General features: G+C 44.2%; 1 protein-coding gene across 4 annotated transcripts in view; it reads right to left on the reverse strand.

The window, feature by feature from the left end:
• LOC137416973 (caspase-8) overlaps nt 1–12,673 on the reverse strand; it is a 63,761-nt gene that overhangs the window by 46,003 nt on the left and 5,085 nt on the right. For all 4 annotated transcript variants that reach the window (XM_078781832.1, XM_068102681.2, XM_078781840.1 and 1 more), the window contains exon 2: nt 6,859–7,156. In XM_078781832.1, the coding sequence (XP_078637958.1) occupies nt 6,859–7,154 (296 nt within the window). In that variant the 5' untranslated portion in view covers nt 7,155–7,156. The remainder of the gene's footprint in view (nt 1–6,858; nt 7,157–12,673) is intronic.

Below are 12,673 nucleotides of genomic sequence, written 5' to 3' on the forward strand. Positions count from 1 at the left end.
GCGTTTGTGCACGCTATGGCGATTTCTTTACCAAACTCCGCAAGCCGTTCGCTTTGGACCAAACCATTTCATGTAAATAGAGGGGGGGGATTGTCACCGTACTCGCAAGCCGTTCGCTTTGGACCAAACCATTTCATGTAAATAGAGGGGGGGGATATAATTTTAGATATCTATCTATAATTCCAGTAATCTCTGTGTGTTTGTTTGTTTGTACGTTTGTACGTTTGTTTGTCTGTGACCGCTGTTTCTCGACAACCACGGGTCCGATATACTTTAAACTTGCCAGGTATATTGCTGGGGACCCGAGGATGTGCCTTTTCAAGGTTTGAAATTAATCGGACAAGTACTTACCGAGCTATGGCGATTTAGCCGTTCGCCGTTCGCTTTGGCGTTGCGAATGGACCAAACCATTGCATGTAAATAGAGGGGGGGGTTCTGTGGTCGTTGCGAATGGACCAAACCATTCATGTAAATAGAGGGGGGGGGGGGGTTCTGTGGTCGTTACTGCCACGTGGTTTCAAAGTTTTTTTTGTTGTTGTTGTTTGCACGCATGTTTTTTTGCACCCACGTACGGGCACGCCCTAGGATGTTTACACACACACACCCCTACACAAATTTTTTTTTTTTTTTTTTTTGGCAAGGAACGGGCACCCACGTACGGGCACGTCCTAGCTTATATATAGTACGGGCATGCCCTAGTATATATAGTACGGGCATGCCCTAGTTTAACCAATTTTGGTTTATACCGCTTTTTGGGGTAGGGGTAACCTTTGTTAACATTTGACCCCACTGTCACTATACAATATAATGAATCATAAATATGATGCATGGAATTATTAAAGGGCTTCATAAGGAAGCTTCTGACAAATTTTGGTTGCTTTATCTACATAATTGGGTGTATGAGAGGTGATCGGATTTTGAGCGCCTTTCAAACAAAGTGATTTTTGGAGAAAAAGAAGCTAAATGACGTGTTTTTTTCCTAAAAAAGACAGTTTATAGTATTGAACCATGCTAAAAATGTGTTAGTTATGTCTAAACATGATAAATAAATGTTACATTTGAATCTAAAGCTGCCTACTCTTGAATTATTCCATGAAAACTGAATTTTGCTATTTCAGCTAATTGGCCTCAAGTCATAATCACGTATTGGGGTGTGCAGAAAAAACGTACTTGATCTGGGAGTGTTACCCAGATTTTTTCCAAGGGTCTCAACATATAGAACAGGAAAATCAAAAGTTTTGCCGTAGAAGAGAGATGTACACAAGCAACCCCCCAGAGCCTATACTATACCTACCTGCCAGCCTGAAAGCCTCAACAAGACAGAAGAGGGGAAAGGGCACCAGGAAAAGGGTGACTCCTTCTACTGTGATGCCAAAGAACTGGAAGGACTTCCTTCGAGTCGATGAGAACAAAACCGAATTGTTTGCTTTCCTTTCACGCGAAGCTGTTCATCTTCCTCTAGCAGAGGGCAAGGGCGGAGTATGAAATTATTTGGGCGGAGTATGAAATACCGTTCCGCGATTTTTTTATATATCTCGGCAATTTCCCGTCTGTGGCAATAACTGAACGAAGCTCCGCCCCTCTCCCCACATTGTTGACTTTTTATTGTGACTACGTCTAAATTAAACATTTCATCGTGACGACTGTCATCAAATGGAAAAGTCATTGGGGGGGGAAAAAAAAGTCTTATGGGCGGTGTATACATCCTTCTGTCCAGTGAAAACCAAAATGTCTCTTTTTGTCACAACATATATGATACAAAATGACATTTTTTAAATTAAAGCTTTCAAATAAACTTCTTTAAAGTGTACGTGCACATAACTTATAAAATAAGAACGAATAAACATCTCTCGACAATTTCCCGTCTGTGTTATTTGGGCGGTGTATGATATATCGTGTCGCGAATTTTTTTTATGTCTCGGCAATTTCCCGTATGTGTGTGAATTTTCTCAATTATTGCTAAAACTGAGTCTTAAACCATCGATAAAAATGAAATCAAATGGTGAATTAGAGTCGAGATAAAGCCGTGAGGGAGTCTCAATGGACAGGCGTTCATTTCATGTAAAATGCATTTTGTTCTATAAACGGAAACTTTCATCGAAATTTCTTCCCGTTGTTTGCAACCGAGTCTAAAACCATGTTAGCGACTAACAAATGAAATGAGATATCGAATTAGAGTTGAAATAAAAATGTGAGAGAGAGTAAGAAACCACGGGCCTAACAAAAGAGGCCTCAAAGCTATATGAGAAAACAAAATGGTGGAGATTTGTTTTTGAAGCCCCACCCACAGACAGAGAGACAGAATCACCAACGGAGAATATTATATAAGACTAGCATGGATAAAAAAGAAAGAAAGAAAGAAAAGAGAGCAGTTTAAAAAAAACACTCAAAAGGCAAAGGCATTGATGCAACCAGTGGTGCCAAATGATATTCAGAAGATTTGAACTGAGGGCCAAATCTGTCTTGGCAAAAAGTAACAGAATCCAAAAAGATAATGACAAGCGTTACGCCTAGGTCCTCCGTCGGTGAAGTGATGTGAGTTGACAAAGTGGAAGATGCAGAAAACATGCTATGATATGATATTTCGCTCACAAGGTTCAGACATACATGGAGGCGGCCATCTTGGATTTTGACATGGCCACCCAATTTTCAATAGCGTTCTTCCTTATGCCTAGATACACCCACACACCAGATTGGAAGTTGGTACTTCGCTTATTTTTCAAGATATTCCGCTCACAAGGTTCAGACATACATGGCGGCGGCCATCTTGGATTTTGACGTGGCGACCCAATTTTCAATAGCGTTCTTCCTTATGCCTAGATACACCCACACACCATATTAGAAGTTGGTACTTCGCTTATTTTTCAAGATATTCATCTCACAAGGTTAAGACATACATGGCATCAGACATACATGGCGGTGGCCATCTTGGATTTTGACGTGGGTTGCACCCACACACCAAATTCGAATGCGGTCCTTCGCTTACGCACGCACACACGCAAACACGCACAGAGGGGAAAGCCATAGTCCCCATTTCGCTACGCTGTGCGACGGGGGACAAAAATGCACCAATCCAATGGGACGTAATAGAGTGAGAGAAAAAAAAAAGTACACACCCATTAAATAAAGCAAAGAACTTTCACATTGGAAATTTATAAATCACATGCGAGGTACACATGCTACGCACTGGTGGGAACACAAAATCTTTAAAAAAAGAAGAAATGTTTTGAGAAATTTTATGAAAACCCCTCCCCCAATTTAGGACATGCCCCTCTCTGTCTTAGGACCCCAAAAGTTCGAGGGACCCCAAAAGGTGCACAGAACATTTGGTGGGGCTGGTCCCAAAACTGTGGTAGTAGTACTGCGTAAATCAATGTGATGATGGTGGTGATGATGATGGTGATGATGATGATGATGATGCTGGTGATGATGATGGTGGTGATGATGATGATGATGGTGATGATGGTGATGATGATGGTGATGATGATGATGATGATGATGATGGTGATGATGATGACGACGACGACGACGACGGCTGGGGAGGAAAGGATTGGCTCTTATGTGCCACGTTTAAGGAAATGGGTTATTCCAGAAAAAAACAGCAAAAAAGTCTCAAATGAACGTGGAGCGTCGTCAAGACAGAAAAGTGTATACACGGATACAGAACGCCGAATGTTTCCACATGTGATAAATGGCATAGTTGAATAAATACCGATATTGTGGATCTGAGGAAGAAGATTAGGGCTGGAATGGAGACTGTAAATGAAGGAATGGTGAAGCGAATCTGGAAGTAGTTAGAATATCACCTTGGCATGTTACGTGTGACAAGGGATGCTTACTTTGACATGTACTGATGATAATAAATGACAAGTCAGGAGACGACGATGGTTCAAGAGCGAGCGGTATTCAATGACAAAGGACGGACTATAACCGAAACAGGCCAGGAAATGGCAAAACGAAGGTTACTGACCTTGAAATGAGAGAGAAAATAATGTATAATCAGTTATGAGGTTAGTTAGCGACACAATACCGAAAATTCGGTGAAAAATGAAATGAAAAAAAAAAAAATTAAAAAAGAATAAATGAAAAATCGAGCTCAGTGGGGCTAGACACATGACATTGGCCTAACCAAATATCGAAACCGCTGTCAGATTCCACCAACTCCCTCAAAGAAGATGTAGCTTGACCAGCTTGACCTCGATTACCCCCTAAAAAGATCTTTTTCGGGCGTGGCTCCGCCCACAATGGGCGCAATACGCCCACTCTAGGCAGGACACAACTCGATCATGATATCAACCTCCCACCCAAGTTTCATCAAGATCAGATGATATCATCGGGTAGTTATGCTGCAGACAGACAGACAGACAGACGCACAGACAGACGCACACACATGACGAATATAGTGGTCACTTAATAACTCGTGAACCAATGATCTTGACAGTAAAACTTCGAGAAATAATTATTCACATGTAGCAAACCGCATTGTTGAATCCCATTTAAATTGCTTTTTTAAATTACGGTTTGAATTCGGAACGGTAATTTGTGTACACCCTGTGGAAGAGCGAGTTGTTTTTTTTTACTTGTTAATTGCACGTATCAACTTGGTCTGAATGGATCAATGGCAGGGGCCACTAACACATAATTAGGAGCAGACAGACTGGAAGAACATGAGAGGAGAATAACTCAGGAATAATTTAGCACCAAATTAGCACCATGCGATCAATCCATTGACGGCGGCTTCGGATCAAGTCGACTGTCAGATGTGGAACATGGTCCACCTTTTGAGGACTCTTGGTATCTAGAGAGGTGGGGGTGGGTTGGCCCTGAAGAAACCATGTGGAGGGGAATAATACTTGCCTGGACGTGGTCGGGGAATTTTTTTTTTTTTTGAATACTCACAAGATTCCTCCTTATTCATAATATGACTAATGCAATACAAGAATAGCATTTCAATTATACAGCAGACAAATATGGATTAAATAAATGCACTTGCTTTAATTATTCATAAAATAACTCTGAGGAATTATTTCAGTGTCAGCGTCAGCAACCCTCAATGTTAATGTGATGATGTCTCATTGTGGTCCATCGTGTTATTTTGTTTAGACAAAGGGTTAAGTGGGCAATGTGTGTAAAACAAAGCTAGGAACCTTGAAGGTCATTCCGAAATATAATTTTTTGAGGGAGGGTGGAGCAGGTAGAGGAGAGGTGAGGCACAAGGGCTGCAAGTTTTCATTGAATGACAGCAACTCGCTTTCCTCTCTCCTCCAATTTGCTGCCCATCATATTATATATCTCTATCTCTATCTCTATCTCTATCTCTCTCTCTCTCTCTCTCTCTCTCTCTCTCTCTCTCTCTCTCTCTCTCTCTCTCTCTCTCTCTCTCTCTCTCTCTCTCTCTCTCTCTATCTATCCAATTCTGATTAATTTGTTCTCTCATTCATCGTCTCTCTGTCTGTCTGTCTGTCTGTCTCTGTGTCTCTGTGTGTCTGTGTGTCTCTCTCTCTCTCTCTCTCTCTCTCTCTCTGTCTGTCAATCTCTCTGGACATGCCCCTCTCTGTCTTAGGACCCCAAAAGTTCTAGGGACCCCAAACGTGGTCGGGACCCCAAAAGGCTGTCTCTCTCTGTCTCTCTCTCTCTCTCTGTCTCTCTCTCTCTCTCTCTGTCTGTCTGTCTGTCTGTCTGTCTGTCTCTCTCTCTCTCTCTCTCTCTCTCTCTCTCTCTCTCTCTCTCTCTCTCTCTCTCTATCTATCCAATTCTGATTAATTTGTTCTCTCATTCATCGTCTCTCTGTCTGTCTGTCTGTCTGTCTGTCTGTCTCTGTGTCTCTCTCTCTCTCTCTCAGTCTGTCAATCTCTCTGGACATGCCCCTCTCTGTCTTAGGACCCCAAAAGTTCTAGGGACCCCAAAAGGTACCCCAAACGTGGTCGGGACCCCAAAAGGCTGTCTCTCTGTCTGTCTCTGTCTCTGTCTCTGTCTCTCTCTCTCTCTCTCTCTCTCTCAAACAAATTAAAAACTAGAAAGACACTCGGTAGAGGGCACACCTCTGCCAGGCTGAACAGTTTGTTTTGTGTCCCATTGATAGGCCGGATCTGGATTCAGACATGAACCAAAATCTAATCGGCTTATTCTTGTCATCTAACCAACTCATCCCCCAAGTTTAGTCTTAACTCGTCCATAACTTTTTTAAATATCATGTTATATATCACTTTTCGCCCTAACGCTCAATGCCGAAGAATCACATAAAAATTTAAATAATTCTCGTATCCAAATACATATTCAGATCTTCACCAAAATCAAATTAATTTGTCCTCGTCACACACACAACCTGTCCGCCAAGTTTCGTCCAAATCCGCCCACAACTTTTTGAGATATCCTGATATATATATCGTTTTGGCCTCATCTCCCAATGGTGAAGAATCACTTAAAATATTCTACAAGCCGGATCCGGATCCGAATCTTCACCAAAATCTAATAATTTCGTCCCTGTCACATACGCTACCTCTCTGCCAAATTTTGTCCGAATCCAACCACAAACTTTTTGAGATCTTTTTCACATACAGACAAACAAACAAACAGACAGAGAGACAGACAGACAAAGACAAACAAACAGGGGTGAGAACATAACCTCCATCCACCCTAGGTGGTGGAGGTAATTACTAATTTACACTGTTATGTATGCCACAACAACCAAACGAGATAAAGACCAAATCAAATTTGACAACTATTCCAAAGTTATTTGGCATCAGACCCAGATGTTCATTAGAACACAAGCTGCAAAGCCACCTTTTAATAACAGCCACTTACAGCTGCATGGAATATTGACTGATGAACTGTCATTCCTGTTGATGTGCTACATACCAGTATCGATCAATTTTGGATGGATTTTCCCAGTCAAGTTTCATTCCAGATGGAGTTACGCCCATTTTCATCATTAGGTCACGTCGTCCGATGTGAAAAAGTAGTTCTGGCAGCAAAGAGTTGTCATCCTTCTTAATGTGTCCCCTCTTCTCGAGGTGTGTGTAGAGATCTGTGCCATTGGTAAAGGACTCCAAGTCACGCGAAGGTATTCCCAATGAGCGGCAGAGGAATAGTATGCTTTTGAGGTCCTCATCAGTGAGATCTTCCAAGATTTTCAAAACATCCCTTCGCTCCATCACTTTCGAAAAACAAACAGGAAATTTACAGGTCATTGATGGCAAACATTCAAACATTTCCTCGGCGACCATTATAATGCTCAATATTAAAAACATATCGAACAAGAAAGAGCAATCAGATTACAGACCCTCACCAGGACTTGTTTTTAGTGGTTTTTAAGGCTTTTGTGTTAAAACAAATATGGCGGAGGAACTATGTGACCGATTACGTCATTATTTTTTTCTCCACCAATTTATTCATAGATGACGCTCAAGAAATTTCATTTTGATCAGATGAAGTTTTGCACATGTTGAATCATGATGTCATAATGGAGGAATACAACAACAACAACATGCATTTTAAGGCCATTTTCCCTGCAAGAGCAGGGGTTAGCCTCACGGTCCCCATTACAATCTTCTCCATTTTGCCCTATTTTCTCCATCTCTCCTTGTTAACCCCCTTGCCTGCATTTCTTCTTCCACCATCTCTAGCCAAGTCTCTCGGTCTTCCCCGTCCTGTACTTCCTTCTACATTCATTTCCATCACTCTTCACAACCAGTCACTTTCATCCTTCCTCAACACATGACCAAACCATCTCAACTTGTTCCTCTTCACACCATCAATCACAGGCTCTATTCCCATCATCTTTCGCAATTCATCATTTGTCTTCCTCTCTATCAACGATACTCCGCACATCCACCGAACCATTCGCATTTCCACCCTTTCCAGCCTTCGTTGCTGCTCTACGTTCATTACCCATGTCTCGCTCCCATAAATCATAACACTTCTCATACATGCAGCATACACCTTTCCCTTCAGCTTCAACGACACTCCCCTCCTCATCAGCATACCACTCAGTTCCCGAAACTTCTTCCATGCACATCTCACTCGAGCAACCGTTGCCGAGTCTGATCCACCTTCTCCATTCAGCATGTCTCCGAGGTAGCAAAATGTTTTCACACCTTCCACCTTCACGCCGTCTCCAAGATCCAACTCAACATTTCCTCCATCTGCAGCTCCTTCTGTGCACACCTTACATTTGAATGTAGTTGCCACACTGGTTAATGACCCTCTCAGACCACTACATTTTTTATGAACCCACTCAGCGCACATTGTACAATAAATGGAATTCATTCCGACACCCTTCCTGCACACTTCCCAGTTCTTTCCACCTCACCACATGCTTTACCACTTGCCATCACCTTCGTCTTTCCGATATTCACCTTCAGACCTTTTGTCTCCATACATTCCTTCCACTTGTTCATCTTTTCCTTCAGTCCATCCATACTTTCCGCAATTAACACCAGATCCTCTGCATACAACAACTCCCACGGTAAACCCTCCTTTACGTTCTGAGCCAGCACCTCCATCACAGCTACAAATAGTAGTGGACTTAGTACCTACCCCTGATGCACTCCCACCTTCACATCAAACTCACCACTGTTCCCGTCCTTCGTCCTTATAGCTGTGCGCGCTCTTTTGTACATTGCCATCACTACTCTGATCAACCATTCCTCCACTCCTAACTTCCTCAATGCCCATGTCAATACTTCGTGTGGAACCCTATTGAATGCTTTCTCCAGATCAACAAATCCAAGAAACAACTTCTTCCTCTTTTCCATGTACTTCTCCTGCAACTGCCTCACAATAAAGAGCGCGTCTGTCGTTCCTCTTCCTGGCATAAATCCAAACTGCATTTCGTCGATCTTCACTTTCTTCCTTATCCTCCTCTCCAACACCCTTTCCAATACCTTCATTCCATGCTCCAATAACTTTATCGCTCGGTACGAGCCACACTCCAGAGGGTCACCATTCCCCTTGTATAGAGGGACGAGGGTACTCAGTTCCCAATCCACTGGAATGTGGCCTTCTTTCACCACCAGATTGCAGATCTGTCATTCTCTTCATACCCCAACTTTCTGCTGCCTTCAACATATCTCCCACAACTCCCGTCGGCCCTCCCGCTTTTCTACTCTTCATTGCTTTTATCGCTTCCTCAACTTCCTTCTCAGTTATCTTCAAAGGCCGGTCCTAAAACTGGGTTACTCTCTATGTTGCCATCCCATTCATTCTCTGTATTCAACAGCATTTCCATATATCTTTTCCATCTTCCTTTAATTCCATCTGGGTCCACAACGATTTGTCCCACTTCATCCTTCAAGCAACTCACCCCCATCACATCACACCTCTCTTTTGCTATCTGCTTTGCAATCCTGAATACCGCTCTCTGACCCTCGTCCGAATCCAAGCGTTCTCCGAACATTTTCCTCCATGCCTCCTGCGCCTTTGCTACCTCTTTCTTTGCAGCCTTCTTGGCTGCCTTATAACTTTCATGCTCTGCCTTTTCTGCCCCCATACCCTTCGCCTTCTGCCACTCCTTGAACTTCTTCCTCTTCTCGTCAATCTTCTTTCCAACTTCATCATCCTACCACCATGTTTCCGAGTGCCTCGGTGGTCCTTTTGTCCATCCACATACCTCACCAATGGCTCCCAACAGACTATCTTTCATTGACATCCAACCACTTTCAAGCTCAACCACATCATCCTCCACAGGACTCAGCCTCTCTTTTAATGCCTCCCTTACTGTCACCTCTTTCAACCTCCACACCTTCATTCTCGGTTGGTACTTCACCCGCCGAGCTGTCCTCGCACGTTTCACCTTTATGTCGCAGACAACCAAGTGGTTCTGTGAAACAGCCTCCTCCCCCGGGATCACCTTTGTGTCCCGGAGTTGTCCCCTATCTCGCCTACGCACCATCAAGTAGTCAACGGTTGTCATCAACCCACCTGACGTGTATGTAACAAGCTTATTATCCTCTTTCTGGAACTGAGTATTACAAATCAACAAATCAGCTCCATCAGCAAACTCCAAAATCCTTTCACCTTCTTCATGTCTCACACCATATCCATAACCCTGACATATCCATAACCCATAACCCCTCAAAGTGGACATCTCTCTGACCATTCTCAGAGAGCCTCCTCAGCGTCGACGAGTCTGGCATTTCACTCAGGCCAACTGGCACGGTCTTCAAGCAGCCATCAATCATCTGGACTGGTCTCCCATCTCTACCGCCTCTGACATCAACTCATTCTGGGAATTCTTTCAAAGTAAATTGCTCTCTCTCATGCACAGATTTATACCATCTCGTCTTCAGTTGTCATACCCTTCCTCCCGTCCATGGTACACGGAATCTTGTGGTGAGGCTGTTGCCCTGAAACAACTTGCTTTCGTCTCCTGGAAAGCAAATCCAATGGAAGGAAATCTCATTTCCTTTCACAAAGCCCGAAACAAGTGTGTGTCCACCCTCAGGAGAGCCAGGAAACAATATCTCACCATTCTCAAGACCGAACTCTCTTATCTGTCTCCCTCTTCCAAATCCTGGTGGCGTCTGGTCAAATCTGTTTCTGGTGTTTGTTCCCCCTCCATCCCCTCCCTCACCTCAAACGGCTTAACGGCTGACTCCGCACGTGAAAAAGCTGAATGCCTCAACTCTGTGTTTGCCTCTAAATATTGTGTCCCAAACCCATCCCTCTCTGTACCCACCGTACCCAGTCATACCCAGCTGCTCCTGGACTCTGTGTCCTTTCCTCCTGACAAGGTGGAAAAGTTTCTGTCAACCCTCGACTCTGATTCTGCAACTGGTCCTGACGGCATCAGCCCACGGGTCCTAAAATCATGTTCTTCTGCTCTTTCACTCCCTCTTTCTGTTCTCTTCACCCTCTCTTTTGCTCAAGATCATCTGCCATCTGCTTGGAAATCAGCCAACGTCACCGGTTTGCACAAAAAAGGTGCAAAAACAGATCCCAGCAACTACAGACCAATCAGCCTTCTCCCAATTATCAGCAAAGTCATGGTATCCATCATTGCTTCAGATATTAAATCTTTACTCTTCTCCAATGGCTTGATCTCTGATCATCAATTTGGTTTCAGACCTGGTCACTCTACTCTGGACATGCTGCTTCTGCTTTCTCAACAATGGATGGAGGTCCTCAACGCCAAACAGGAAATTAGAGCTGTCTCCCTTGACATCTCACGTGCCTTCGATACGGTCTGGCGCCCTGCTCTGCTCACCAAACTCTCCTCCTTTGGTATGCATGGAAATCTCCACGCATGGCTGGCGGACTTCCTCTCTGGTCGTAGTCAACGTGTGGCCCTGAATGGGTTTCTCTCATCTCCTCTTCCTGTTCAGGCTGGAGTTCCCCAAGGTAGTGTTCTGGGCCCTGTGCTTTTTCTGGTCTTCATCAATGATCTCTCTGACTCTCTTGAAAATCCTCTCTATCTCTTTGCTGACGACTCTACTCTCTGTCGCTCCATTCCTCATCCCTCAGATCGGCAGTCTGCAGCCTCCTCACTCTCTGCAGACCTGGACAAAATCACAGACTGGTCAAACAAGTGGAACATGACTTTCAATCCTGACAAATCTCACACTCTTACAATGTCTCTCCGAAAGGACCGACTGGACAACCCTCCCATCTACTTTCTCAACAATCCTCTCCAAGAAGTTCTGTCGTTCAAGCTTTTGGGTCTCACTATCTGCCATGATCTTTCTTGGAAAAACCACATTTCCAAGCTGGCCTCCAAAGCCAGTCACCGACTGGGCATCCTCCGTCGTGCGAAGTCCTTCCTTGGCACACCTGAGCTCCTCACCACATACAAGGCTTTCATCCACAGCTCAGTGGAATACTGCTCTCCCCTCTGGGCTGGTGCTCCTGCCTCACACCTTGCTCGGCTTCACGCTGTTGAGGCCAAAGCTTTCAGAATCATTGGAATCTCCTGCGATGTAGTCAACACCGAGGGCCTTTCACTCACTCACCGCAGGCAGGTTGGTGGTCTTTCTGTCTTCTACCGACTCCTCTCCGGCCTTGCTCCCCCAGCTCTCTCTGTGCACTGTCCCCCCAATATTCCTTCAGGTCGCACAAGATCTGCCTGCAACCCTCTTATTGTTAAACTGCCAAAGTCTAGGCTCTCTGCTCACCTTCACTCTTTCATTCCCCTTTTCTCCCGCCTCTGGAACAAACTCCCCACTCTCTTCAATCCCACTCCTCCCTCCAGATCTTTAAAACAGCTGTTCACCACCATCTCTTATCTTCCCCCATCGAAAACCTTGATCTTTTCTACCCCCGGTAATTCACCCCAGAGTCCTTGCAGTGTTCATATGTTTTATTCCTCTCCCACCTCCCCCCAAGTCCTCCCGATGTCCCTGCTCTCAAATGTTGTGTTTGTGTCCTTCCCCCTCTTCCCCCTCTCTTTTGTGTCCTTCCCCCTCTCTCCCCATCTTGTCTGCCGCTCCCCTTGTTTTTTGTGTTTTGTGTGTCGGTTTGTCTTTTTGTGTGATTAATGTTAGCTTTTTCACGAGCCTCGATCTTGTATACAAAACAACAACAACAACAAAAAAAAAAAAAAAAAAAAAAAAAAAAAAGACCCACGAACTCCCTCAAAACCGTCCATACTCCTTCCCACATGTCCATTTAGGTCTCCTCCTGCCACAACAACTTCCTCATATTTCACGTTTTCCATCAGCTTCTCTATCGCACACCA

The sequence above is a fragment of the Myxine glutinosa genome, chromosome 1, assembly GCF_964187855.1.
Source record: "Myxine glutinosa chromosome 1, kmMyxGlut1.1, whole genome shotgun sequence".
Taxonomy (NCBI): domain Eukaryota; kingdom Metazoa; phylum Chordata; class Myxini; order Myxiniformes; family Myxinidae; genus Myxine; species Myxine glutinosa.